The sequence below is a fragment of the Propithecus coquereli genome, unplaced genomic scaffold (genome assembly GCF_000956105.1).
Source record: "Propithecus coquereli isolate 6110/MARCELLA unplaced genomic scaffold, Pcoq_1.0 Scaffold1, whole genome shotgun sequence".
Taxonomy (NCBI): Eukaryota; Metazoa; Chordata; class Mammalia; order Primates; family Indriidae; genus Propithecus; species Propithecus coquereli.
In genome coordinates this window covers 8,267,930-8,295,646 of record NW_012133857.1, presented here as the reverse complement: position 1 = coordinate 8,295,646, position 27,717 = coordinate 8,267,930, and the positions used below count along the sequence as shown (strand labels likewise).

At 44.5% G+C, this 27,717-nt stretch overlaps 2 protein-coding genes and 1 pseudogene across 2 annotated transcripts in view; all 3 read left to right on the top strand.

The window, feature by feature from the left end:
* Window positions 1-23,252, top strand: part of KIF15 (kinesin family member 15) — a 90,265-nt gene extending 67,013 nt beyond the window's left edge. Inside the window, exons 28-33 of the mRNA XM_012665611.1 lie at window positions 11,874-11,983; window positions 17,563-17,638; window positions 18,098-18,135; window positions 21,929-22,094; window positions 22,400-22,531; window positions 23,190-23,252. Of these exons, the coding sequence (XP_012521065.1) occupies window positions 11,874-11,983; window positions 17,563-17,638; window positions 18,098-18,135; window positions 21,929-22,094; window positions 22,400-22,531; window positions 23,190-23,252 (585 nt within the window). The remainder of the gene's footprint in view (window positions 1-11,873; window positions 11,984-17,562; window positions 17,639-18,097; window positions 18,136-21,928; window positions 22,095-22,399; window positions 22,532-23,189) is intronic.
* On the top strand, window positions 13,539-15,273 carry LOC105827348 (annotated as a pseudogene).
* A 3,393-nt stretch (window positions 23,253-26,645) lies between the features above and the next one.
* TMEM42 (transmembrane protein 42) overlaps window positions 26,646-27,717 on the top strand; it is a 5,482-nt gene continuing 4,410 nt past the window's right edge. Inside the window, exon 1 of the mRNA XM_012665479.1 lies at window positions 26,646-26,653. Within this exon, the coding sequence (XP_012520933.1) occupies window positions 26,646-26,653 (8 nt within the window). The remainder of the gene's footprint in view (window positions 26,654-27,717) is intronic.

The following is a 27,717-nucleotide window of genomic DNA, read 5'->3' as shown; positions in this document are numbered from 1 at the left end:
GCTCAAGACCCTGCCCCGCTAAAGATAACCTCATTGTAACTGTGCCCCACTCCCTCCCTAAACAAAATATATAAAAGACTGCTACACTCTTTGTTAAGGGCTCAGAATTTGGTGGAGAGTCCCCTCTGAGCCCGCTGGCATAATATAACCTGTTTTGCTATACTTCCATGTGCCTCTCGGTCTGTTCCCAGTCAGTCTTGCTGTAACATTACTGGTTCCCTGGCCAGGAAACCCCAATTGAGCTGGCCCTTTAAGGCCACCGGCTCAGGATGGGATGCTGGCCGGCTGGGCCCTACAACTGAGAGAGAGCAAGGGGCTCCGTATCCTGCTTGAGGATAACGTCCTCTTCACTTGGAGGGTCTCCGCCAACTGCGAGCCCAGGACCCACCCAGATGGCGGTGAAGTACTGGCAACCAGGCAAATAGGAAAGGACATCAGACATCGGCCGCGATAAGGTCCTGGGACCCTGTCCAAAGGTAGCCAGGCCTGTCTCAGGACGGAAGAGGAGCTTGATCACCTCCTAAGGAAAGGTTAAAGTTTCCCCAAAGTGGGGGGGAATGTAATAACCTCTGTGTGTATGTGAGCGTGAGTGCTGCAGCTCCATGGTCAGAAACTACGGAGCTTGATTGGGTCTGTACCTGCGGTTCTGTGGCAGCATCGGAAAGCATAATGGTGACTCACTCCTCTGGAAGGAGAGTGACCTGGCCCAGGGTTTATATGGGTGCACCTTAGCCAAGACATGCCTAAATCCCCGTGAGGGGAGCAGCCAGACGGACAACTGACAGTAACCCCTACCCTGTGCGACACCTATCAGTAGGACACAATGGGAGGGGAAGAATCCAAACCAACTGTCCTTAGGTGTGTGATCAAAAATTTTAAGAAGGGATTTTTGGGTGACTACGGAATTAAGATGTCACCAAATTGCCTCCAGACACTCTGCGAAGTAGAGTGGCCTTCCTTTGGAGTTGGGTGGCCCAATTCGGGAACCCTCAATGCTTCTATTATCCAGGCAGTCTGGAAACGAGTTACAGGCACCCCTGGACACTGGGATCAATTTCCCTATATCAATCCCTGGCTAAGAATTGCCCAAACTCTGCCCTCTTGGGTCTGATTCTGTGTAGAAAAGGGTCAGAGTTAGGTCCTCTTTTCTCAGAAGCCAAGAAAGTCTCTTGACCCCAACTTCAAGCCCATCCACCAAGGGCCACCGGAAGATGAACTCCCCTTGCCGCCTCCATACAATCCTGGTGACCTAACTCCTGGACCCACACTGTCAGACCGAACACTCTGCCACCCTCTGACCTGCCACCCCTAATGCCTGATGACCTGGCCGAGGAGACTCCGGTAGCTCACCATCTGTGTTCTGCCCAGAACCCAACTCCATCCCTCCAATTGCCGGTCCTTGAGGTCCGAAATCAAGTCCGGGTTACCAATGACGGGACTGTCCAGCAGGGGCCACCAGTACTCTATTATCAACCCTTTTCAACTACAGATCTCCTCAATTGGAAACAACACACCCCTTCTTACTCAGAAAAGCCACAAGCCATGATAGACCTCCTGGAGAGCATGTGTCAGACCCATCAACTCACTTGGGAGGACTGCCGGCAACTTCTCATAACCCTCTTCAACACTGAGGAGTGGCGCCGGATCACTGCAGGGGCCCAGAAATGGGTTCAAGACAACGCACCAGTGGGTGTCCTTGATCCAGAGACATGGGTGCAGCAAGCAGTCCCAGATGTTGCGCCTACATGGGACTTCAACACTCCTGAGGGACGAGATGCACTCTTCAGATACCAGGAGGCTCTCCTGCATGGGGTCCGAGAAGGGGCAAAGAAACCCACCAACATGAATAAAGTGGCCCTGGTTACCCAAAAAGCCAACAAAACCCCCAAATACGAATATGAATGCCTCTGCGAGGCGTACAGGATCTACACTCCCTTTGACCCAGAGGCCCCAGAAAATCAGCAGATGATAAATGTGGGCTTTGTGGCCCAGGCAAGTCCAGACATACAGCGAAAGCTGGAAAAGCTAGAAAGTTTTGCGGGAATGAACGTCACTCAACTGATGGAGATGGCCCAAAAGGTGTACCAGAACTAAGATTGTGTGGCCCAGAGGGAAAGTGAGAAAAGGATGAAGCATAAGGCCACACTCCTGGCAGCAGCACTCAGGACTCCTGTGTCTACCCCAGGGCTCGGTACAAAACCTGAGAGGGGCCCCCACAGGAAGGGGACACTAAGACCAGACCAGTGCGCATACTGCAAAGAGACGGGGCATTGGAAAAACGAGTGCCCACACCGAAAGACTGGCTTCTCCTCAAGACAAGGCCCTTCTTGGAGGTTCCAGAGGGAACCGGAGACCCAGGATCTAATTGGCCTCGCAGGCATGAGCTCTGAATAGGACCGACCGGGCTCCCTCAACCTTGGCCCCTGGGAGCCTATGGTCAACATGGATGTGGGGGGCCAACCTATAGCTTTCATGGTGGACACTGGGGCTGAACACTCAGTGGTGACCACCCAAATCACCCCTCTCACAGGGCGAAAGACAACCATAATTGGAACCACTGGAAACCAGGTAGCCAGGCCTTTCTGCCAGCCCCGCTCCTGTCAGCTTGGGGGACATCAAGTAACACACGAGTTTCTCTACCTCCCAGGCTGTCCAGTTCCCTTGTTGGGACGGGACCTCCTGCACAAGTTGGGAGCCCAAATCACTTTCCACCCCGAGGCTACCGCTGATCTCTCACTGCCAGCCCCAAAGTCCCTAATAATGGCAGTCACAGTTCCCCAAGAAATGGAGTGGCGGCTCCACAGTGACCAGTGTTGCCGCCAGGACCGAATGCCTGAACATAGAAACTCGTACAGATATGACTCCATCAAACCCTTGGAAGAGACAAACCCTCCTGAATTCAAGCAAGACTTCCCAACCATCTGGGCAGAGAATAACCCACCTAGGTTGACAAATAAACAGGCACCAGTCATAACAGAGATAAAACCAGGAGCCCAGCCCGTAAGAAAAAGGCAATATCCTCTCCCAAAAGAGGCTTGCGAGGGAATCCAAGCCCACCTGGACAGACTTCTACAGGAAGGCGTTCTGAGGGAATGTCAGTCGGCCTGGAACACCCCTCTGCTCCCAGTAAAAAAGCCTGATGGGACCTACTGACTCGTCCAAGACCTTAAAGTAGTGAATGAAGCCACAGTTACCCTCCACCCAGCAGTGCCAAACCGCTACACCCTCCTAGGACTCATCCCTGAGGATGCCAAATGGTTTACTTGTCTAGACCTGAAAGATGCCTTCTTTTGCATCCATGTGGCATCCATAACCCAACCTCTCTTTGCTTTCGAATGGGAAGACTCAGGCACTGGAAGGAGAAGGCAACTCACCTGGACAAGACTACCCCAAGGATTCAAAAATTCTCCAGCGATATTTGGGGAAGCATTGGCAGTGGACCTAGACTCATTTCCGCATGAAAGACTCATTTGTACTCTACTGCAGTATGTGGATGACCTCCTCCTGGCATGCCGGACCAAAGATGAATGCTTACGGGCCACACAGGCATTACTCCAACTGCTGACTGAAAAGGGGTGTAAAGTCTCATGGAAAAAGGCACACATCTGCTGACAGGTAGTCAAGTACCTAGGATTCTGCATCACAGAGGGGCAGAGAGAGCTTGGACATGAACAGAAGCATACCATCTGTTCAATTCGGAGACCTACAACACGGAGACAATTGCGGGAATTCCTGGGGGCAATTGGGCTCTGCTGCACGTGGATTCGGGGCTTTGCACTGATGGCCAAGCCACTATATGAAGCCCTGCGAGGACTAGAGTCAAAGAATTTGGCATGGGAGAGCAAGCAAGAACAGGCCTTCCAAGATCTACGGACTCAGCTGTAGGCAGCTCCGGCCTTGGGGTTGCCAGACCACACAAAAGACTTCAACCTGTTCGTCAATGAAAAGGATCAAGTGACAATAGGAGTCCTAACTCAAACCATTGGGCCATGGCAGAGACCAGTGGCCTATCTGTCCAAACAGTTAGATACGGTGGCCTCAGGATGGCCCTTATGCCTCAGGGCCATGGCCACGACCATCCTCTTAATCAAGGAGGCTGACAAATTCACCCTGGGCCGACATACTCGAGTCCTCATCCCACACACTATAATACAATTTATTAACAACCTAGGACACCGCTGGCTCTCCAGCAGTCGGCTGGCCCAATACCAAGGATTACTGTGTGACAACCCACAAATAACCCTGGAGGCCGTGTAGACTCTAAATCCTATAACTCTTCTGCGCATTGACCCAGGGCTCCCAGACCATGACTGCCTCGAGGTAATAGAGGAAGTCTATGCCAGCCAGCCAGGCCTAAGGGATACCCCTCTGCCAAACCCAGAATTAGGACTGTTCACCGACAGCAGTAGTTACATCCAAGATGGGCAACGAAAAGCAGGATACGCCATTACAACCAAGGACGAGGTGATCCTGGCCGAGCCCCTACTGGTGGGATGGTCCGCACACAGGGCAGAATTATGGGCCCTGGTCTAAGCACTCAAATATGCAAAGGGAAAGAGGACAAACATATACACAGACTCAAAATATGCCTGGAGTACCCTACATGTATGCGGAGCCCTCTATAAGGAAAGGGGACTGCTAACAGCAGAAGGTAAGGAAATAAAAAATAAAGAAGAGATTCTCCAACTATTGGAGGCCATATGAGAGCCAAAAGAAATAGCTGTTATACACTGCCAAGGCCACCAGAAGGGGACGCACCCAGTAACCCTCGGCAACTGCCTGGCAGATCAAACAGCAAAAGCTATAGCTGAACAGAAGCCACTTAAGCACAACATTCAAAAATTCAGCCAAATTCTTTTAGCACCTGGATGGTCAGAACAGCCCGAATACAACCTGGAAGAAAACACCTGGGCGAAAGGGGAAGGAGCCCGGAAGACTGAGTCAGGGTGGTGGCGCCTACCAGATAGTCCGATTTTCATACCCAAAAAGCTGGCCTACTCAGTCACCTCCAAGTATCACTTACACTCACACATGGGAAAGACTGCCCTAACCACCCTACTTAACTGACACTATTACATCCCTGGGGTCCCTTCTCTAGCTGCGACCATTTGCGCTCATTGCCAGACATGCACCAGGAATAACGCAGCCACATGACCCAGGCCTACTCCAAGTATCCAACATACAGGAACATCTCCCTTTAACGATGTGGAGGTTGATTTCACCGAGGTAAAACAATGCAAGAGAATGAAATACCTGTTAGTAATGACATGCACCTTCTCAGGGTGGACCGAGGCTATTCCCACCCGAACCGAAACAGCTAAAGAGGTAGTGAAAATTCTTCTAAGGGGGATCATTCCCCGCTATGGACTGCCACTCTCAATTGGCAGTGACAATGGGCCAAGCTTCATGGCAGAGATCACGCAGACTTTAACTAAAATATTAGGGATCAAGTGGAAACTCCATACTGCATACAGACCACAAAGCTCAGGGAAAGTGGAGCGCATGAACCGGACCCTCAAAAACGCCCTTGCAAAGTTATGCCAAGAGACAGGGTTACCTTGGGTAGACTTACTTAGTCTAGCATTGCTTAAAATCAGATGCATTCCAGGGCCGACAGGATATTCACCCTTTGAAATCTTATACAGAAGACCCCCCACCCATAATTAAGCAGCTTAAGGGAGACATCACCCAGATAGGAGAAAAGACCCTACACACTCAGCTTATTTCCCTTTCCAAAACCCTGAGTCAGATTCATCACAACATTATGGAAAAGATCCCTATAGCGATGGGACACCCAGTTCACTCACACTAGCCTGGAGACTCAGTCTGGGTTAAAGGTTGGAAGAAAACACCACTAAAGCCCACCTGGACGGGTCCCCACTCAATAGTTTTAACCACTCCTACTGCTGTTAAGGTTGCAGGAATAGCACCTGGGATTCACCTCACAAGAGTAAAGAGAGTCACACCTGAGGATAACCAAGACACCTGGACAGTGCAACGCGACCCAGAGAACCCACTGAAAATCTGCCTCCGGCGTAACAGCAGCCCAGCAACCACACCAGAAGTCGCCCAGGCCGAATGACCGAGCCAGCCTATTACATCGCCATCGGCCTGATCGGACTACTGGCCCTGTTACTGAGCATCGGACTTTATTCAGTTTCTCCAAAGGACTGGGTGGTGGAAGAAAAGATAATTCTCACTGTGTCATATTGGGCAATAGTGATATTTCTCTCTCAGCATTTTGGCATTACCCCTAACCCCCTACATAAATGTTACTTGTATCACTAAAACAGGAGGAAGCGAAATAGTAGGATCCATACCAGGTAAACTCTGCACAAATAACCAAACACTACCCACTAACACCAACATCACCTGCCCCTGGAACAGCATATTCTTTCTTTGTGAAGATACTGCTTACCTCTGCCTCCCGAGTAACTGGACTGGACCTGCACTCAGGTCTTCCTTACCCCAGATATTTCTATCTTTAAAACCCAACAACTAGAGGCCACACTAAGTCCCCACCCGAACACCCGAAAAAGGTGAGCACTGTTACTACCCCTCCTCATAGGGATAGGGGTCACAGTGAGAGTATGGGCAGGAGTGGGTGGCTTAGCAACTTCCCTAAGCACCTATCAAAAATTATCTCAAGAATTAAATGAAGACATGGAACGAGTGGCCGATTCCCTAATGTCTCTCCAAAATCAACTAAATTCACTGGCAGCAGTGACCCTCCAAAACAGGCGAGCCTCAGACCTCCTCACTGCTGAGAAGGGGGGAACCTGCATATTTTAGGAGAAGAGTGCTGTTATTATGTAAACCAGACAGAAATAGTAACCACCAAGGTCAGAGAGCTAAGAGAAAGAATCCAAAAGAGAAACAAAGAATTAAAACAAACATAGGGTTTCAACTTAGGACAATGGGCCCCATGGTTACTGCTACTGGCTGGATCATTGATAACTATACTCCTCCTTGTCACTATAGGCCCATGCTTACTAAGCACAATTATAAAATTCATAGAAATAACTGTAACCCAAAGAGCAACAGCTCATATAATGGCCTTATGAGGCTACCATCTATTAGGAAATAATGATGCCTGTAATAAATGAGGGCCAGTGCCTCATAGTAAACATATAGGGGCATCAAAGGAGGGGAATGAAGTGGAAAATTCCACTGACAAGTCTCCACCCCTGCTATCTCCCCTAACAGCTGTCACTCTTGCCTTTGTAAACTGCTTGCAGGCACCAAGGTGGCTCAAGACCCTGCCCCGCTAAAGATAACCTCATTGTAACTGTGCCCCACTCCCTCCCTAAACAAAATATATAAAAGACTGCTACACTCTTTGTTCGGGGCTCAGAATTTGGTGGAGAGTCCCCTCTGAGCCTGCCGGCGTAATATAACCTGTTTTGCTATACTTCCGTGTGCCTCTCGGTTTGTTCCCGGTCAATCTTGCTGTAACACTCGAACGGAGAGGTTCCGGTGTACTGAATTCCTGGGGCAAGTCTAGTCCTCCCCACTGCATTGTTTTTAGCACAGGTCTGGCAGCGGGTGCTGACTGCTGCAGCGATGGACGGAAGTTTGGCGATGTAGTAGTATCGGGCGGGTGAGTAGCTGCGTGAGGGCTGTTTTCCCTAAGTGAGTCAGGTTGTGATGTCGGGAGACAATAGAGTATGCTAATTTATTGGGATAAAGATGTTATGGTTCTGTAGGTGCCACCAACCGTCTGAGTCCTTCTTGGCCTTCTCCTGCTCTGCCCACTGGTTCTCTTCTGGGGTATATTTTGGTTCTTCGGGCCACATGGGTGCCAACAAGATTTGGCATCGGGTTGGAGTGTTGTCCTCTGAACATTCTCGGGTGGCTGCAATTTTGGCTGCTTGGTCTGCCAGGCGAGTGCCAGTGGCAATTGGATCTGTGCCTTTTTGGTGCCCTTGACAGTGGATGACTACAACTTCTTTTGGCTCCCAAACTGCCTCCAGCAGTTGGAGGATTTCATCCCTATTTTTGATCTCCTTTCCACCTGCAGTCAGCAGTCCCCTTTCCCCGTATATTGCCCCGTGGATATGTATTGTGGCAAAGGCATATTTAGAGTCCATGTATATGTCTGCCTTCTTACCCCGGGCATGCCTGAGGGCTTGGATGAGGGCCCATAGTTCCACCCTTTCTGCCGACCACCCTTGGGGCAAAGGAGCTGACATGATGACCTCATCAACTGTGGTGACTGCGAAGCCTGCCAGTTGTTTCCCATTCTGGATAAAACTACTGCCATCTGTGTAGAGTTCCAAGTCCGGTGCTGGTAGAGGACTATCTTTCAGATCTGGCCGGCTGGCGTAGACCTCCTCTACTGCCTTGGTGCAATCATGGTCCAGGGGCCCTGGCTCCGTGGTAGGAGGGTGGCAGGATTCAAGGTTCGCACAGTCTCCAGGGTGACCCGCAGATTTTCGCATAGCAGTCCTTGGTATTGCGCTAACCAGTTGCTTGAGAGCCACCGGTGCCCTGGGGTGTTCATTAGAGATGTTACTGTATGACGGACTTGCCCACGGAGGTTCTGTCCCAGTGTGAGTTGTCTGCTTCCTTGACTAGCAGGATGGTGGCCGCCAGTGCTCAGAGGCAAGGCGGCCATCCTGCCGTTACCGGATCCAATTGTTTTTACAAGTAAGCCACTTGTCTCTGCCACGGGCCCACAGTTTGAGTCAAAACCCCCAGAGCCACTTGTTTCTTCTCATGTACAAACAGGTTAAAGTCTTCGGTGAGGTCCGGTAGCCCTAGTGTGGGGGCTCTTTTTAGTAAGTCTTTTATTTCCTGGAAAGCCCTTTCCTGACTCTCGGCCCATTCCAATTCTTTCATTTCAGGCCCGCATAGGGCCTAGTACAAAGGCTTGGCCTTTAGGAAGAAACTTGGGATCCAGATGCGGCAGAATCCGGCCGCGCCAAGGAATTCTCTGAGTTGTCTCCAACTGGTTGGCCTGGAAATTGTACAGATGGTGTGCTTCCGCTCATGTCCCAGTGTCCGCGGCGCCCCTGAGTGATGTGGAAACCGAGGTACTTCACCTGTTGCCTACAGATCTGTGCCTTTTTCCAGGAGACTTTGTATCCCTTGTCAGTGAGCAATTGGAGCAGGCATTGGGTTCCCCAGTGGCAGCCTCCTCTGGTTGGGCTTGCTAGAAGGAGGTCATCAACATACTGTAGAAGTGTGCAGTGGGTTTCTTCTCACGGAAAGGAGATGAGGTCGGTGGCCAGAGCCTCCCCGAATAGAGTTGGTGAATTTTTAAATCCCTGTGGTAGTCGCATCCAGGTCAGCTGGGTTTTCCTTCTAGTCTGAGGATCCTCCCACTCGAAGGCGAACAGAGGCTGGCTCTTTGGAGCAAGCCGCATGCAGAAGAAGGCATCCTTTAAGTCCAGGCAGGAGAACCAGGCAGCATCAGGAGGAATGAGGCCCAGGGGGGTGTATGGATTTGGTACCACTGGGTGGAGAGTCACTGTAGCCTCATTAATCAGTTGCAGGTCTTGGACAGGGTGGTATCCGCCTCCGTTAGGCCTTTTTATTGGCAGGAGGGGAGTGTTCCACGGGAATTGGCACTCCACCAAAATCCCCTCCCGCTTAAGCCTATCGATGTGTTCCTGAATTCCCTCTCGAGCCTCCTTGGGGATGGGGTACTGTCATCTCCTGGTCGGTTGGGCTCCCGGTTTCATCTTGATCACCTGGGGTGCATGTTGGTGTGCAAGACCGTGGCTGGGGGGGTTGTCCTCCGCTCAGACCATCGGAAAATCCTGCCGGAAGTCAGGCAGGTTCTGTTCCTCTTTGGCCTTGTCCTATAGCTTCCATTCCGATTCCCGGGGCAGGGTGACCGCCATTATGAGAGTCTCTGGGGCGTCGTGCATGAGGCTTGCGGTCCCTTCCAGGTGGAAGGTGATCTGGGCTTCCAGTTTGCTTGGGAGATCTTGACCTAGGAGGGGAATGGGGCAGTCCAGTATGTATAGGAATTCATGTCTTATCTGGTGGCCCCCCCATCTGGCATATTTTGGATTGGCAGAAGGGTCGAGCTACTCGAGCTCCAGTGGCTCCCACAATAGTGGTTTCCCGCTTTGTAAGTGGAGCCACCGGGGTTGTTACCACCCAGTGTTCTGCCCCAGTGTCCACCATGAACATTATTGGTCAGCCCCCCACTTCCATTACGACCGTGGGCTCCCCGGGGCCAAGAGTCAGGGAACACAGTCAGTCCTATTCCGAGTCGATCCCAGCGAGATCGATGAGGTCCCGGGTCTCCAGCTCCTGCTGGAAGCCCCTGGGCAGGTTCCTGTTTGGCAGTGGGTGGTTTCTTTCATTGGGGCGTTCATGCTTCCAGTGACCAAATTCCTTACAATAGGCGCAGTGGTCAGGCTTCAGGGTCCCTCATCTCCTGGGTCCTCCTTCCTATGGTGGCCCAGGTTTCTTGGCTGGGTCAGGTCTTCGGAGGGCAGCGGCCAGGAGAGCAGCTTTCTGCTTCATTCTCTTGTCATTCTCCCTCTGGGTGGTCTTGATTAACATAGACCTTCTGGGCCACTTCCATCAGCTGCGTGATGTTCATTCCTGCAAACCCGTCAAGTTTCTGGAGTTTCCATCAGATGTCAGTATAGGACTGCCCAACAAATGCGGCATTCACCATCTGCTGATTTTCAGCCGCCTCTGGGTTGAAGGGTGTATAGACTTGGTAGGCCTCACAAAGGCGCTTGTATAATTTGCTGTTTTTCCTCCTGCTTCTGGGTGATCAGAGTGACTTTGTTCATGCTGATTGGTTTTCTGGCTCCCTTCCGGACCCCGTGGAGGAGAGCTTCCTGGTACCTTCCAGGTGCCTCTCGTCTGCTCGGGGAGTTGAAATCCCAATCCGGGCTGGTCTCAGGTGCTGCTCTCTGTGCCCACTGCTCCACGTCCAAGGTCCCTGCTGGAGCCTGGTCCTGGAGCCACCTCTGGGTTCCAGCTATAATCCAGCATTGTTCTTCCATGTTAAATAGGGTCAGAAGGAGCTGGCGGCAGTCTTCCCTAGTGGTCTAGTGGTTAGAATTCGGCGCTCTCACCCCCGCGGCCCGGTTCGATTTCCAGTCAGGGAACCAAAATGTTACAGCAAGTGTTACAGCAAGTGGTCCCGAGGACAAACCGAACGGCACACGGAGAGTCGGAGAATCAAAGTTTATTCGCCAGTGGGCTCAGAGGGGCCTCGCCACCAATTTCTGAGCACCATCTACCCGATTTTTCTCGCTTTTATTAAGTTGTGGTGGTCTGGGGGGGTCAGGTGGTTAATGCCTGCCAGGTAATAGGTTTGTTGATGTGTCAGATAATAGTGTTATGCTGATGCGCCAGGTAGTAGATTTAGTGTTACGCTGATGTGCCAGGTAGTAGATTAGTTGATGGGCCAGGTAATAAGTTAGTATTATGCTGATGCGGGTCTTCTGGGAGGGGTGGGAGTCTCAGGTGGCTGATGTGCCAAGTAACAGATAGGGGTTTTCCTTATGAGTTTTAATTTGCATTTCCCTGATGATTAATGATGTTGAGCATATTTTTATATGTTTGTTGGCCATTTGTCTATCTTCTTTTGAAAAAAATCTGTTCATGTCTTTCGTGTACTTTTTGACGGGTTATTTGGTTTTTTCTTGCTGATTTGTTTCAGTTCTTTGTAGATTTGGGATATTAGGACTTTGTTAGATGTATAGTTTGCGAATATTTTCTCCGATTCTGTAGGTTTTCTATTTACTCTGTTGATTGTTCCTTTGATGTGCAGAAACTTTTTAGTTTAATTAAGTCCCATTTATTTATTTTTGTTGTTGCTGTATTTACTTTTGGAGTCTTAGTCATAAATTTTTATAATGTGTTTTTTTAAAAGACATTATTTGATTTGTTGTCAGGAGCAGTTGTGTGAAATGGAAAACCTACGCCTGGAATCTCAGCAGTTAAGAGAGAAAAACTGGCTCCTGCAAGGTCAGCTGGATGATATTAAAAGACAAAAGGACAATAGGTGAGAAAGAGCCACTAGAACTCTGGGCTAAATCTTGACCTGCCTGGTATAGATAAATGAATGAGGTTGGAATTGGTTTCACAATGAATAGAATGTTTCTCACTAATCCAGGAGTTGCTCCATTGGTTGATTTTGAATCTTGTCTGATCTGTTAACCGTTGCAGTGCTCTGCAGTGAATTTTTGCACTGTTGCATTTCTTGTAAAGCTACTGAAATGAATTTAAAATGTGTGAAATACCTGAGCCAAATGAATTCATTTTTAAAAAATTTTTTTTTTTTTTTAAGGAGTAAATAAAGTCAACAAGACAAGATTCAAGAAGCCCTACAGAAAAGGGGAGAATTGGCCGGGCGTGGTGGCTCACGCCTGTAATCCTAGCAGTCTGGGAGGCCGAGGCAGGAGGATCGCTCGAGCTCAGGAGTTTGAGACCAGCCTGAGCAAGAGTGAGACCCTGTCTCTACTAAAAATAGAAAGAAATTAGCCGGACAACTAAAAATATATAGAAAAAATTAGCCAGGCATGGTGGCACATGCCTGTAGTCCCAGCTACTCGGGAGGCTGAGGCAGGAGGATCTCTTGAGCCCAGGAGTTTGAGATTGCTGTGAGCTAGGCTGACGCCATGGCACTCTAGCCTGGGCAACAGAGCGAGACTCTGTCTCAAAAAAAAAAAAAGAAAAGGGGGGAATTTCTTACCAGTTGGCTTTGCCTTATAACTCATGGTCCAGGGAAAGCTCCTGTGTGAGACAAGGAGAAATCCTTAGCATTTTACAGGGAAGCATTCCCTTCGGTTTAGGCATCTCTATGTGTGTGTTTTGGCATCAGCTAGTTGCATAGCATATTGTCAGGCGCAACCACATCCAGACTTAACATCCTATCTCTTACACTTAGAAGTCTTGTGATTTTGGACATATTTTTTAACCTCTTATTTTCTCAGTTTTCTTAGGAACAAAATGAGGAAAATGGTAATTTCCTCACAAGGTGTTTTAAAGATTAAAAATAACATCTATAAAATGCCAGTTACAGTGCTTGGTAGAGGGGTGTCATTCAATAAAAGTTATTAAATATACAAAGTAGAATTATGATTCTACCTATCATTAACTTTCAGAATGAGGAATTGGAGATCAGAGTAGCCAGTAAAATTTTGTGGAAAGTTGAATTGAATTAAAGGGGGAGTCTCTGGGATGGAATCCCTTACCGAATTCCATTTCCCAGATTAGGGGTGTCTGCTGTCCATTGCCAGAAAGTGACAGAAGCTTGTCCACTCCTGCAGCTCCCCAGCCCTGTCCAGAAGCATCCTTGAGATGCTAAATGAGACAACAGAGATTTGAGGATGGTAATGGTGGCTATGCTAACAGTCTCTTCCTAAATGGTTCTCTTCAGATTTTAGTGAGTATCAGAGATCTGTTTTAGTAGAGCTGAAGCCCAGAAATGTGCATTTTAATAAGCACTCCCTCCCCTTCTGGATGATTCTTTTTTTTTTTTTTTATTTCAGCATATTGTGGGGGTACAGATGTTTAGGTTACATATTGTTGCCCTTGCCCCCCCCCCCCGCTTCTGGATGATTCTGATGCAGGTAATCCATAGTCTGCTCACCTAGTTTCCATATGTCCCGCCCCTGTGTCCAGTCATATTAAAGAAAAGCCTTGTATTTAATACTTAGTATGCAGAAGAAAAATACTGTCTTTTATCAATAGTGTGAGCATAGAATATAGAATGTTTTTAGATCATTTGTAAAACCACAATTAGAAATACTTTATTTCAGAGATATGTCGTTAGCTTACCACATCTGCCCATGGATGCCACAGAGGAAACATTACTAAAGTATCTCTTCACACTGCTGTCATGTCTAAGTCAGAGTCTCTTAGCCCAAATAGCTGCAGAAGCTCTTCATGGGACAGTTGCGCTTTGAAACAACGGAAGAGAGTGTGAGGAGCCACGTTGAGCAATGGGGAACACTCACGGACTGTGTGGTAGTGGGAGATGCAATCACCAAGCACTCCAGAGGCTTTGTCACGATGCCACTGTGGAGAGGTGGAGGCAGCCATGAATCAAGGCCATACAAGGTGGACGAAAGAATTGTGAAACCAAAGTGGGCTGTCTAAAGAGAAGATTCTCAAAGACCAGGCGCTCACTTAATTGTGAAAAAGATCTTTTTGTTGGTGGCATTACAGAAAACACTGAAGAACATCACCTAAGAGATTATTTTGAATAGCATGGGAAAATTGAGGTGACTGAAATCATGACTGACTGAGGCCGTGGCAAGAAGAGGAGCTTTACTTTTATAACCTTTGACATTACAGCCATGACTCCATGGATAAGATTGTCATTCAAAAATACCAGAAAGTGCATGGCTACAACCGTGAAGTAAGGAAAGCCCTGTCAAAAAAAGAAATGACTAGTGTTTCATTCAGCCAAAGAGGTTTGGGTGGTTGTGGAAACTTTGCAGGTGGTTGTAGAAGTGGTTTTGGTGGGAATGACAACTTTGGTCATGGAGGAAACTTCAGTGGTCGTGGTGGCTTTGGTAGCAGCTGTTGTGATAGTGGATATGGTGTCAATGGAGATGGCTACAATGGATTTGGTAATGATGGAAGCAATTTTAGAGGTGATGGAAGCTACAATGATATTGGCAATTATAACAATCAATCTTCAATTTTGGACTCATGAAGGGAAGAAACTTTGGAAACAGAAGCTCTGGCCCCTATGGTGGTAGCAGCCACTACTTTGCCAGACCAGCCATGAAACCAAGGGGGCTAAGTCATGTGGAAGTTGCCATCACCAAAATGGAGTCATTTGTGTCAAAACCCTGACAAAATGGAAGCAGAAGACCACAAAGAAGCAGCTTTCACTGCACATGCCTATAACATACTTATCACAAGAAACGCCTACAGGTTCCACATGCTCCACTCCTGCATGAACCCTGTAACAGAGCTTATCACAGGAAATTCCTCAGGCCTACAGTATTTCAGAAAAGCTGCTTGCACCAGGACAGTTGCCTGGCAACAGCTGTCTCCACTGATGAGCAAATGCCAATTTCTGCAATGAGTTTCTGTGACCGGTGAACTTTCAATGGAATTCTTCTCTTTGTCTTTAAAAGCTCTTGCCCTTTGCCCCAAACCACCCCCCCCCACCACCAGATACACTGATGGCCCACCATAGCTTGCATACCGTGGAATTGCAATCCATCTGTTATTCCCAAATAAACCCATTTGTTCTGGAGAGCCGATCCTGAGTTTCTTTTCAGGTTGACAGGTGGTTCCAGTAGCAGCAGTAGCTGTGGCAGTGACAGGTTTTAATTACTGCCAAGAAACAAAGTTTAGCAGGAGAGGAGAGCCAGGGAAGTGACAGGGAAGCTACAGATTACAACAGATTTGTGGACTCAGCCAAGCACAGTGGTGGCAGGTCTTAGCTTCTACAAAGAAGACGTGTTTTAGACAATATTCACATGTATGGGCAAAAAACTTGAGGACTATTTGTAACTAATGGTATAACAGGTTATTTTAGTTTCTGGTCTGTGGAAAGTATAAAGCATTCCAACAAAGGGTTTTAATGTAATTTTGGGTTTTTTTGTTTGTCTGTTTTTGCACTCATGCTGTTAATTGCTAAATATAATAGTCTGATCATTATGTTGAATAAAAGTATCTTTTTAAAAAGAAAAGCTTGGGCCGGGCACGGTGGCTCATGCCTGTAATCCTAGCACTCTGGGAGGCCGAGGCAGGCAGATTGTTTGAGCTCAGGAGTTCGAGACCAGCCTGAGCAAGAGCGAGACCCCGTCTCTACCAAAAATAGGAAGAAATTAATCGCAACTAAAAATACATAGAAAAAATTAGCCGGGCATGGTGGCACATGCCTGTAGTCCCAGCTACTTGGGAGGCTGAGGCAGGAGGATTGCTTGAGCCCAGGAGTCTGAGGTTGCTGTGAGCTAGGCTAACGCCACGGCACTCACTCTAGCCCGGGCAACAAAGTGAGACTCTGTCATAAATAAATAAATAAATGAATGAATGAATGAATGAATGAATGAAAAGCTTTATTTTATAGCCTCACGTCCCTTATATGAAGAGCTACAGAATCTTCTTTGTGGAAAAAAAAAAAAAAAAGAAGGGGCAGACTACAGCCCAGGGGCCAGATCCAGCCCATGGCCTATTGTGTAATAACGTTTTGTTGAGACATAGTCATGCCCTTTTATTTAAATATTGCTATGGCTGCTTTTGCAATAGCCAAGTTGAATACCTGTGGCAGAGACCATATGGCTCCCAAAGCCTAAAATATTTACTATCTGGTTCTTGACAGAAAAGGTTTATTGATCCTTGAATTAGTACATAGAAAACACATCTTTCCTTAATGATCCAGTGTATTTCCCTCATTAAGGTCGCATTACCATTTTTGTCTAGGCTGCTAGATCTGTTGAGGAAAAGAAACTTTACTGTAACTTCTGTTTTCCTTCAAGAAATGGTCTTTTACTTCCCAGTGAGAGATTCCTAAAGAAGTGTACAGCATTCAGACAGGTTCTCTAGGAGTGATGTCTTCCTGGTCCAGGGGCTGCCCACAGAAACTCAGCTTATTATTCTGACCTAGTCAGGCTCACAGAAATGGATGTGTCATCCAGAATATATTTTTCTTGCTTTATATATGGGAGCATTCTTTTTCCATGAGGACATATCTGGTGTCCAGGGAATCCCTTCCTGGTGTCCACATACATGGGAAGCCAAGGTGGTCATCAGAAAATGCCACCTGACTATGGAATCCAAGCAAAGGGGGAGTCAGACTGAGCAGCCAGGCTAGGTGAGGCCAGAGCAGCCCTCCCCATCCTCAAAGATGCTCCCTCCCAGCTGGTTGCATTCATTACTAGGTTCTGGGGCCCTTTCTCTCAGCCCCCTTTTGCTCACGTTTGATCTTCGGATGTTACCTCTCAACTATGTTTCGACTTTGTTTACTTTCAACCAAGCTTGATTGGATTTCCCAGTTTTGCTCATCTTGCTTTTGGGGTTTTGGCAAGGAAGGAAAACTGGGTTAATAAATACTCTTTTATAAGTTAAAATGACCAAGTATGGATCTTTCCTCCATTTTTTTTTTTTTTTTTTTTTTTTTAGACAGAGTCTCACTCTATTGCCCAGGCTAGAGTGCCATGGCTTCAGCCTAGCTCACAGCAACCTCAAACTCCTGCACTCAAGTGATCCTCCTGCCTCAGCCTCCCAAGTAGCTGGGACTACAGGCACACGACACCACATCCAGCTAATTTTTTCTATTTCTAGTGGAGATGGGGGTTTTGCTCTTGCTCAGGCTGGTCTTGAACCCCTGAGCTCGAGCAGTCCTCCCACCTCAGCCTCCCAGAGTGCTAGGATTACAAGCATGAGCCACCATGCCTAGCCTCATCTCGCTTTTGTATTAGGAGGAATCCTGAGTTCTGAGGAGGTGACTTATTTCATCCCTATGTGTTGATCACTTAATTAACTGTGCTAATTTGACTCAATCACCATAGTTACCTTTTCTTTACACAACTTGGCATTGCTGCATATAGTAGCTTTGAAATTGCTACTTGAATATACTTGACATTGTTTTCCTATCCCTCCTCCTAATCCATGTAGTGATCAGAATCTTCCAGACAATCAGCAGCTGAAGAATGAACAAGAAGAAGAGATTATCAAAGACAGACTTGCTAAAGTATGACTTTTTTTTTTACATAGTAGTTTATTATCTGAGCAATGCTTTTATAGTTAGTATTTATGGTTATGCATATTTTTAGAAACCATTTTACTATTGAAATTCCTGTCTTTTCTGCATTCCCATTGTTTAGCATGATATTTACCATCAATATTTAGACATAGCTGAGAATTGAATTAGTCTCTGTTGCTCGATGGTAAGCCTACTGCTCAGCATACTCACATGCAGTTCTCCATTTAGAAGCAAGTATGAAGGCCTGTTTGAGGCCTGAGAGGGCACATGCATGAAGTCTTGTAAATAGGTATTTCCTTTATGTGTATATAGCTGGTATTGTGGAAAAGGATACTGGTTTGATTTTATTAACATGAAAGAGAGTGGGTTGGTTCCTTTCAATCTTTTTTTTAGCAGTATTATTTAAGAACCTAAACCATCTTTTTCTTTTTTTTTTTCTTATTGTAGAGTAAAATAGTTGAAGAAATGCTGAAAATGAAAGCAGAGTAAGTATACTATTTTGTAATTCAAATTCTTGATAATTGTTTCCTTTTCTCCTTTAAAGGGATAAAAAATTTATATTCACAAAGTAGGTAACATCTTTCCTTCTGTAGTAATATATGAACATAACAGATGTTTCCAAAATTATTTTCCTAATAACATTTGCTAAAGGGATTTCTCATGTGAAGCCACTCCAAAAGAAATCTTAAAGAGATAAGTGTCAGGAAAAGCTTAGCTGCCCTTGAGGAACTGATAGGTTTTCTTCTCATGGACAACGAGAACAAGATAACTGACCAGGTTTTCCTTTTCACTTCTGCTTCTGGTTTCCTCTGATTTAAAACCTTGAGGCCCTCTGAGACCCATAGATAATACTCTGATGTCTTCTGGTCCAGACCTTAGGTCTCTTTAATTTATTCATATAGTTTCCATATTAATTTATATAACCTTATAAATTGCTTCATTCTTTGATGAGCAAGGTATATAGTATTTTCTGCCAAGTTCAAAATAAGTAAACTGGTTATTAACAAATAAAATGATAGGCCGGGCGCGGTGGCTCACGCCTGTTATCCTAGCTCTCTGGGAGGCCGAGGCGGGCGGATTCTTTGAGCTCAGGAGTTCGAAACCAGCCTGAGCAAGAGCGAGACCCCGTCTCTACCAAAAATAGAAAGAAATTAATTGGACAACTAAAAATATATAGAAAAAATTAGCTGGGCATGGTGGTGCATGCCTGTAGTCTCAGCTACTCGGGAGGCTGAGGCAGAAGGATCGCTTGAGCCCAGGAGTTTGAGGTTGCTGTGAGGTAGGCTGATGCCACGGCACTCACCCTAGCCCGGGCAACAAAGCGAGACTCTGCCTCAAAAAAAAATAAATAAATAAAAATACATAAATAGATTCCTAAGTCTGGAATTTTCCATTGTTCCTTTTTCTCTTGAAACTGAGTTTCCATTCTATACCCTGCAGAATTTTATCCTAATTTATTTTTCCAAAAAATTTTATTGATTATGCTATCATACTACTTAGCAATGAAATATGTACACAAACTGAAAGTAATTTGTAAAAATTTATTCATGTGGCTCCAAGTGTTATTAATATATTTCTTCCCAGTTGAATTTTCATTATTATTAATCAAATTATCCTAAATTTATTATAAATTTTTTTCAATAATTATTATACTTAGGAAAATTTCAGTGGACATGCATTTCTCAATGCATTTTATCCTAATACTTTTTTCTTCAATTAGTTCATTATTTTATTGTACTTAATTCTGGAATGAGACAGGATTCAGTATCAATTCTATTCCTTTTTCCTGTTTTTATAGCAAATGCTGAGAAATCTTATTGACATAGTAAGTAAATGGCAACGAAAGGGGTTTTGTTACAGTACCGTCATCCAATTTTTTAAACTCTGCCCGAGTTAATATGTCAAAAATTACATGTTGATGGATCATTAAAAATTCTTTTTAATGATCAGCTGACAAAGACCACCCAATCTGTGAAAGATCTGTCACCTGGTCTTTGAGTCATTTATTTCATAGATCAAAGAGTATACATGTGAAAACAACCTTTTCATCCACATATGAGCAATTCAGAGACTGGCTGCCAGCCGGATGGTGGGAAAGCTAGAACAGAAACCCAGATCACTTACAGCATCTTGGAGAATCCAGCTAGATAGTTAGTAGAATTGCAGCTATTTTAGAATTAATATCTATTTGAGGATATTCTAACAAAAAGAGTAAAAGCTATTTAACTTGGCACGTAATGTATTTCACAGTCTGGTAACCAAGAGTCTGCAGTGATGTGCTGACTCTGGAACGTATAGAAGCCTGTACTTCACTGTGGGCAAGTGAATCACATTCCAGCAAATGGTGCACACTGTTTTCTTTTTGTTGTTGTAAAACAACAACAAAAAGCATATCTGATATACAGCACTTTCTGTCTTTTTTTGCCATCAGTAGGGGAGGACTGAAGATTAGTGATACTTTCAAATAAAAATTCTGGGCTTGGGGAACAAATATCTAATTTGAGTGCTGTTTTGTGGTTATGGTCTTTTGACATACTATAAAGTGATACTTATAGCCTGGAAGAAGTCCAAAGTGCCCGTCACAACAGAGAGACAGACTGCCTTAGAATGGCTGAGGAAGTTGAAAGAACCAGTCTACAGCAGTGATTTTAAATATTATGTTATCCATATATATAAGTGAGGCAAGTTATGTTTAATTTCACATAACAAGAAGTCTGGAGGTGCATTGACTCAGTGATGCCATCAGGGACCTAGATGCTTCCCATTCTTCTGATATTCTTGGCCACAAGATGGCTGTTGCAGCCCCAAATATCATATCTCCACAAGAGGGTCACAGCTTGCAGTCAGGTGGGTTCAAGGGGCTTTCTTTTCTCAGAACACCCCAAGAATCAGCGCGTGTTCTCGGCCAGAATAAGCACACATGGCACACCTTTGGGACAAGCTGAGAAACAAGTATCTGGCAGTGGGATACAGATGACTATGCCCAGCTTAGACAGGTCATCATATTTACCTCTTGGGAAGTGAATGTGCTTCCTCTCCCCACTTTCTCCTTCAAATAAAATTGAGTTTTTATAAACAAGGAAGAAGCAGGGGACTAGCTATTGGGGCAGCAACTGCAGCATCTGCCCTGCCGCAGAGCCTTTTGATCCAACAAAAGCAAAGTACCTAAGACGAATGCAGAGCTGCTCCAAATGAACTGGGAGAGCATGGGTGCCCTTCCCCCTACCCTGTCCTTTTGAGTTCCACACAGTGTAGTCTGAAAACAACTTGCCTAGAAATTAGCTGGCCTTTAGTGTATTAAATTCTTTGTATTACAGTAATCAACAGCTAGAGATTAGCTGGCCTTAAATTAGCTGGTATTAAATTCTGTGTATTACATCATTTCAATAACCTACATTTATTTCATATGCAATGTAAAATAAAAAGCATTTGTTCCTTTTGGGAAACTTACAGGATTCAGACAATTTTATAAAGTCAGTGAAATTTATATAACAATAGTAACCTTGTTTTTTATATTTCTTCTCAGTTGATAGTTACATAACCTTTTTCTTATATTTCTTTTCAATTGATAGTTACATAAAGCATCTTAATTCTGAATAGCACATCCTCAAAGAAATAACTAGTGTCCTACTCTCCGAGGACCAGTTTTTTAAATCAGAAATGGTTACTCTAAGATATGGGACACTGAATAAACCGTGCAGACTGTAATGATACTTAAATTACATTTGCTCCAAGTGGAATGAATCTAAAAGAAACTTCATTCTAAATTTTCTTTTTTTTTTTGGAGACAGAGTCTCATTCTGTTGCCCCGGCTAGAGTGTCGTGGTGTCAGCCTAGCTCACAGCCACTATATATATATTTTCTATATATATATTTTTAGTTGTTCAGATCATTTCTTTCTATTTTTTTTTTTTTTAGTAGAGATGGGGTCTCACTCTTGCTCAGGCTGGTCTTGAACTCCTGACCTTGAGCGATCCACCCGCCTCGGCCTCCCAGAGTGCTAGGATTACAGGTGTGAGCCACCGTGCCCGGCCTAAATTTTCTTACTTAAAAAATGATTTGAGTTTTTCTAAAATGAAAGTCTTGGGTAAAACAACAACAAAAAGCATATCTGATATACAGCACTTTCTGTCTTTTTTTGCCATCAATAGGGGAGGACCGAAGATTAGTGATACTTTCAAGTAAAAATTCTGGGATTGGGGAACAAATATCTAACTTTAGTGCTATTTTGTGATTATGGTCTTTTGGCATACTATAAAGTGATACTTATTCTTATAGCCTGGAAGAAGTCCAAAGTGCCCTTCACAACAGAGAGACGGACTGCCTTAGAATGGCTGAGGAAGTTGAAAGAACCAGAACTTTGGAGTCTAAAGCTTTCAAGGAAAAGGAACAACTGAGATCAAAGCTGGAAGAAATGTATGAAGAAAAGGAGAGAACATTCCAGGTGCATTAGCTTGTTGGTTTTTTCACAGGTTTTTTTGTTTTTTTCTAAGTGTATTTAGAACACTTGAATGAATAGAACTAATCAGCTTAAAAGTCATTTCTGTGAAAACCCATTTCTGTGATTGGGTGTCCTACTAGAGTTGCTTTAGTGTATACAGAGGTGTATGATCATGAAAGCTGGGATTCAGGACTCTAATTTCCTGTGCTCTTGGAAGGCAAGAAATAATGTGATTTGAAAAGAAAAATTAAGAACTGCTTCTTATTTTCCCCTCCTTTGACTTCCCCTCATTTCTGATTTGCCTACAGGAGTTGGAAATGTTAAGGAAGCAGGTGGAGTATCTCGCTGAGGAAAATGGAAAGTTGGTAGGTCACCAAAACCTACATCAGAAGATTCAGTATGTAGTGCGGCTAAAGAAGGAAAATGTCAGACTTGCTGAGGTAAACTCTGAAAATTATTCTGAATAAATTCACTCTGGCTTAAAAATTATTCTTTTATTAAAACTAAATTAAAATTTAATTAGTGAATCAGCTAATAGCTTATTTCAGGGAACTTCCTGAATTCAAAATAATTTTGGAGCCATGTGTGGTGGCTCACACCTGTAATCCCAGTGACTTGGGAGGCTGAGGCGGGAGGATTGCTTGAGGCCAGAAGTTTAAGACCACCCTGGGCAACATAGCCAGACTCTGTTTCTTTAAAAAAAAAAGAAAAGAAAAGAAAAAATTAGCTGGGCATGGTGGCACTGGCCTAAAGTCCTAGCTACCTGGGAGGCTGAGGTGGGAGGATCACTTGAGCCCAGGAGAGTTAGAGGCTACAGTGAGCTATGATCATGCTATGGCACTCAAGCCTAGGTGACAGAGCAAGACCCTATCTCTCAAATTTTAAAAAAACAATTTTTTTGGTCATTACTAATCTAAGCATAATTCAATCAGTTAAATCAGATTCTTGTTTAATGTTATCTTGCTTGCAAATTAAAAAATTTAGTCTTAATTTGAAATATACACTTAATGAATGCCAGGAAGAATAACTCTTTTTGTAAGAATTAGAGCCTTAATTTTTTTCCTTTCCTTTTCTTTTTTTTTTTTAATTACTTACCAGGAGACAGAGAAATTGCGTGCTGAAAATGTATTTTTAAAAGAGAAGAAAAAGAATGAATCATAAAGATTCTGGTCAATTACCTAGCCATCACCTTATTTGGAGATATTTTTCTCTCTTTTGAAAGTAAGACCTACTCTTGCCCACTTAGTGTAGCTGAATTTAAGGACCTTAATTATGAAATGTGTATATGGTTGTGGTGACTCCCAAGCTTCTAATGAGCATTTTGCATCCTTATGTGCCTTGTGACATTCAGGAGTCTTTAATTAAGGGACTACCACCCCATTTCCAGGCTTTAAATCAACTGGAAGAATCTATTGCCTTTTTAAAACTAAAAGCCTGTAGCTAAGGTTTATAGTGGATGTTGGTCAGATCATTTTCTTAGATAATGCCATAATCTCCTTTGATTCTTATAGAAGCTCTAACAATATATGGTGCTTCCAAAACTTGCAGTAGTTTGATGGATGATTTAGTAGTGTGTATGTGAAGCAAACTTGTTAATATAGATTATTTTTGTATTCTTTTAAGTATTCTCATGAGCATATTTTATGACTGTAAATAAGGCCATTTTTTAAATAATAAAATCTTTTAAAAAAATAAACAGCTAAATGAAGTGATTTATATTGTTTATTCACTTGTTCATTCAACATATACTTAAATGAAGACCTGCAAAATGCCAGGTACTAGTCATTCAGTAGACAAAGCAAATAAAAGCTCCTGTCCTCAAGGAACTTCTGTGTGTCAGAACTTAATTCTTTTATTGAGAATAATATTTCATTGTACGGATATGCCACATTATCCATTCACCAGTTAATAGACTTGAGTTGTTTCCAACTTGGGAATATTACGAATAATGCTGCTGTAAATATTTGTGTCTCAGTCTTGGTGTGGACATGTTTTATGTCTCTTGAGTAGATACCTAAGAGCAGAATTGCTAGGTCATCTGGGAAGCATGTGTTAACGTTTTAAGACATTGACTAAGTGTTTTCCACATGTACCATTTAGCTGTGCCATTCTACATTCCCATAAACACTTGTTATTGTCAGGTTTTTTTTTACTACAGCCATCCTATACACCCCTTAGTGGGTGTATAGTATTAATGTCACTTGCATTTTCCTAATGACTAATGCTATTGAACATTTTTCCATATTATGAAATACTACTTAGCAATAAAAAAGGGACAAATTGATATACACTACAACATGGATAAATCTCAAAAAACATGCTAAGTGAATGAAGCCAGACCCAAAGACCACATATTGTATGCTTGCAGTTACATGAAATGTCCAGAAAAGGCAAAATTATACTGACAGAAAGTAAATCATTAGGTGATTGGAGCTGGGCGTGGGCATGGGAGTGGGAATGACTGTAGGCACGAGGGAACTTTTCGAGGTGGTAGAAATGTTTTAAAACTGCTTTGTGGTGATGATCGTACAACTCTACAGATTTACTAAAAACTGAACTGTACATTGAAAATGGGTGAATTTTATGGTTTGTAAATTAGGCCTCTTTTAATACAGCTATAGAAGAAAAGTTATTAAATTAAAGCATAGTTGAACTCTCAAGGAATAACAGTAAATCCCTAAGGGCCAAAAATGAAAAAGGAACTTAAATTTAGTGAAAGGGATGGAGCAGACACTTGAATCTGCCTTGGAAGTAGAAGGTAGAATATTGAAGCTAGTGATAAAACAGCTTAGGTCTTACTGCCTGTATCAGCCTAGGGCTGCCATAAAAAATGATTATAAACTGTGTGGCTTAAAACAAAAATTTATTTTCTCACAGATCTGGAAGCCAGAAGTCCAAAATCAAGCGTCCACAGGGCTACACTTCCTCTGAGAGCTCTAGGGCAGAATATGTTCCATGCCTTTCTCTTAGCTTCTGGTGTTGCCGGCAACCCTTGGTGTTCCTGGCCTGTAGGTGTATCACTCCAGTTTCTGCCTCCAGTGTCACATGGTGTTCTCCCTGTGTCTCTGTCTCTTCTTATAAGGACACTAGTCATACTGGATTAGGGCCCACACTAATGACCTCATCTTAATTTGATTACATCTGCAATCATTTTATTTCCAAATAAGATCACATTCACAGGTTCCAGGGCTTAAGACTTGAACATATCTTTTTAGGGGTCACAATTCAATCCATAACATCACTCATAACAAGGAAAGGAAACAAGGCTGTGGGCCAGCTCAGGACAGAGAGTTAGAACTGAGATTTTTGCAAAAAGCTAGAACCCAAGGTGTGCAGGGATCTTATCTTAGGCATCCAGGTGACTGCTGCCTAGATCTGGGCCTGGCTCAGAGCATGTGCTCATTTAACTGAGCAGAACAAAGAAGAGGCAGAGAAATGGACACAGTAGAAAGAGGAGGGAGGGGGGAGACTGAGGTAGGCTATAGAGAGAAGGCAATTGAAGGCATTCACTCCCCAGGTCACCACAGACCCCACCCATTCCCACTGTCTCACAGCAGGGGCTTCCTACTTTTAAATTCCCTCCCATGCTCCTAAAGGCTCTTAAGTTGTGACTTCTGGCCCTTAAAGGTGATGGGACATTTGAAGATTCTCCCAGAACCAAGGAATCATCTTTTGCTCATAAGCCATCTTTGAGGTTTGTTTCAATTGATTTTTTAAATAAATGTGGGTGGCATATTCCTTCCCCTCCACACTGACCCAGTTCAGGCAGCTAGCTTCCATTGCTGTTAGTAAGTCTGAAGTTTGTTTTTTTAATTAAACCATAGTTTATTCAATCAAACATCTGTAACAAGGACATGAGTGGGTTATAGTATTGGGCACTGTGGCAGGAACAAAGACAAGACGTGTACGGCTTCTCCCTGACAGAGCCTTGTTAGGGAGGCAAGTATGTTGCAAGGCACTTGAGCGCACTGAGGGCAACACTTATTTAGAGCCTCGCTACTTGGTGCAGTTGGTTGACCAGCAGCATTGGCACCATCTGGGAGCCTAATAAGAAACGCAGAATCACAATCTAGCTCCAAACCTAATCAGAACCATTTTAACAAGATCCCTGGGTGATTTGTATGCACAGGAGAGCTGCTGTCTAAGAGGCAGAAATCACTTCCCAGCAGTGTCTGAGGGTGGTGTCTATTCAACCATTATCACCAGAAATCTAGGCCCTCTGTTAGGCACTGGGGACCTGGAGATGAAAGAAAATGTAGTCCCTGTCCTCGAGGAGCTTGCAGGCTAGCAGAGAGACAGATAACCAGAGGAACAACCACAGGACTGGTGTGAAGATAGGAGAGTAGCAGAGACTGCTATACAGAGGAGGTGGCTCTGAGATGCTCAATCTCTAGTGCAGGTAGAGATTTGTTCTAAGAAACTCATTTTACATTCTTCAAAGCATGCAGAGAGTTGATCAATGCAACACCACTTGATTTTCTGTAGGTTCAAAGTAAGAGCTTTCAGAGGGGATCATCTTTGAGCTGGGGTTCACACAGCTGTTTGCTCAGTGGTATGGTGCAGTGAGCTTCTCTGAGCCTCAATTCTTCATCTGCAAAATGGAAGTACCACGTAGGAGTTATTGGAGTTATCCACGCTTTTATTTGAGCCACAAAACCACCCTGTGAGAAACAGGGTGGTGTGGAAGGACTTCCATGAAAGCTTCCTGAATGAGAGATTAAGAGAAATGCTGCTGAACAGTATGTTCACTATGAAATCATTTGTTTTTAAAAATGTCTCATATTATGTAAATTTCTATTTATTATTTATTATTGATTGATTGATTGATTGACAAGGTCTCCCTCTGTTGCCCAGGCTGGAGTGCAGTGGGATCACAGCTCACTACAGCCTTGAACTCCTGGGCTCAAGGGATCCTTCCACCTTAGCCTCCTGAGTAACTGGGACTACAGGCGTGCACCACCATGGCCAGCTAATTTATTATTATTTTTTGTCGAGACAGGGTCTCGCTATGTTACCCAGGCTGGTTTCAAACTCCTAGCCTAAAGGTCAAGTGATCTTCCCACCTCCACCTCCCAAAGTGCTGATTACAGGCCTAAGCCACCATGCCTGCCCTATACCGTGTAAAAATTCTTAAATATTTGTACTATACATAACTAAATATGTGTCAGAAAAAGTACCCTGTTAGCTGATTTTCCTGGAGAGTGGAAGTAGTACTTTATACATTTCAACAACACTTTATTTTCAAGGAAATAGACTTTTTAAATGAAAACATTTTAAGCATATATAAGTGCATAGGAGATAAGAAGTAACGTTAATCTTCAATGGTGTGACTATGGAGGACTTATTTTCTTCTCCTTGCTTATCCATATTTTCTATAATTGTCGTGTGCCCATCTGGGGCTTGTCATTTGTCAGGAGCGCCGGCCTCTGTCTTAGTCTGGAGCCCTCCAGCGCCCTCTGCCGAAGCATCTCTCCATCCTAGCATCTCTCCATTCTGTGCTTCTCAAACTGGAAGGAGCAGGTGAATCCGCTAGAGATCTTGTTAAAATGTAGATTGAAGCTGGGGGCGGTGGACAGCGACTCGAGAGGCCAAGAGTTCGAGGCTAGCCTGAGCAACATAGCGAAAC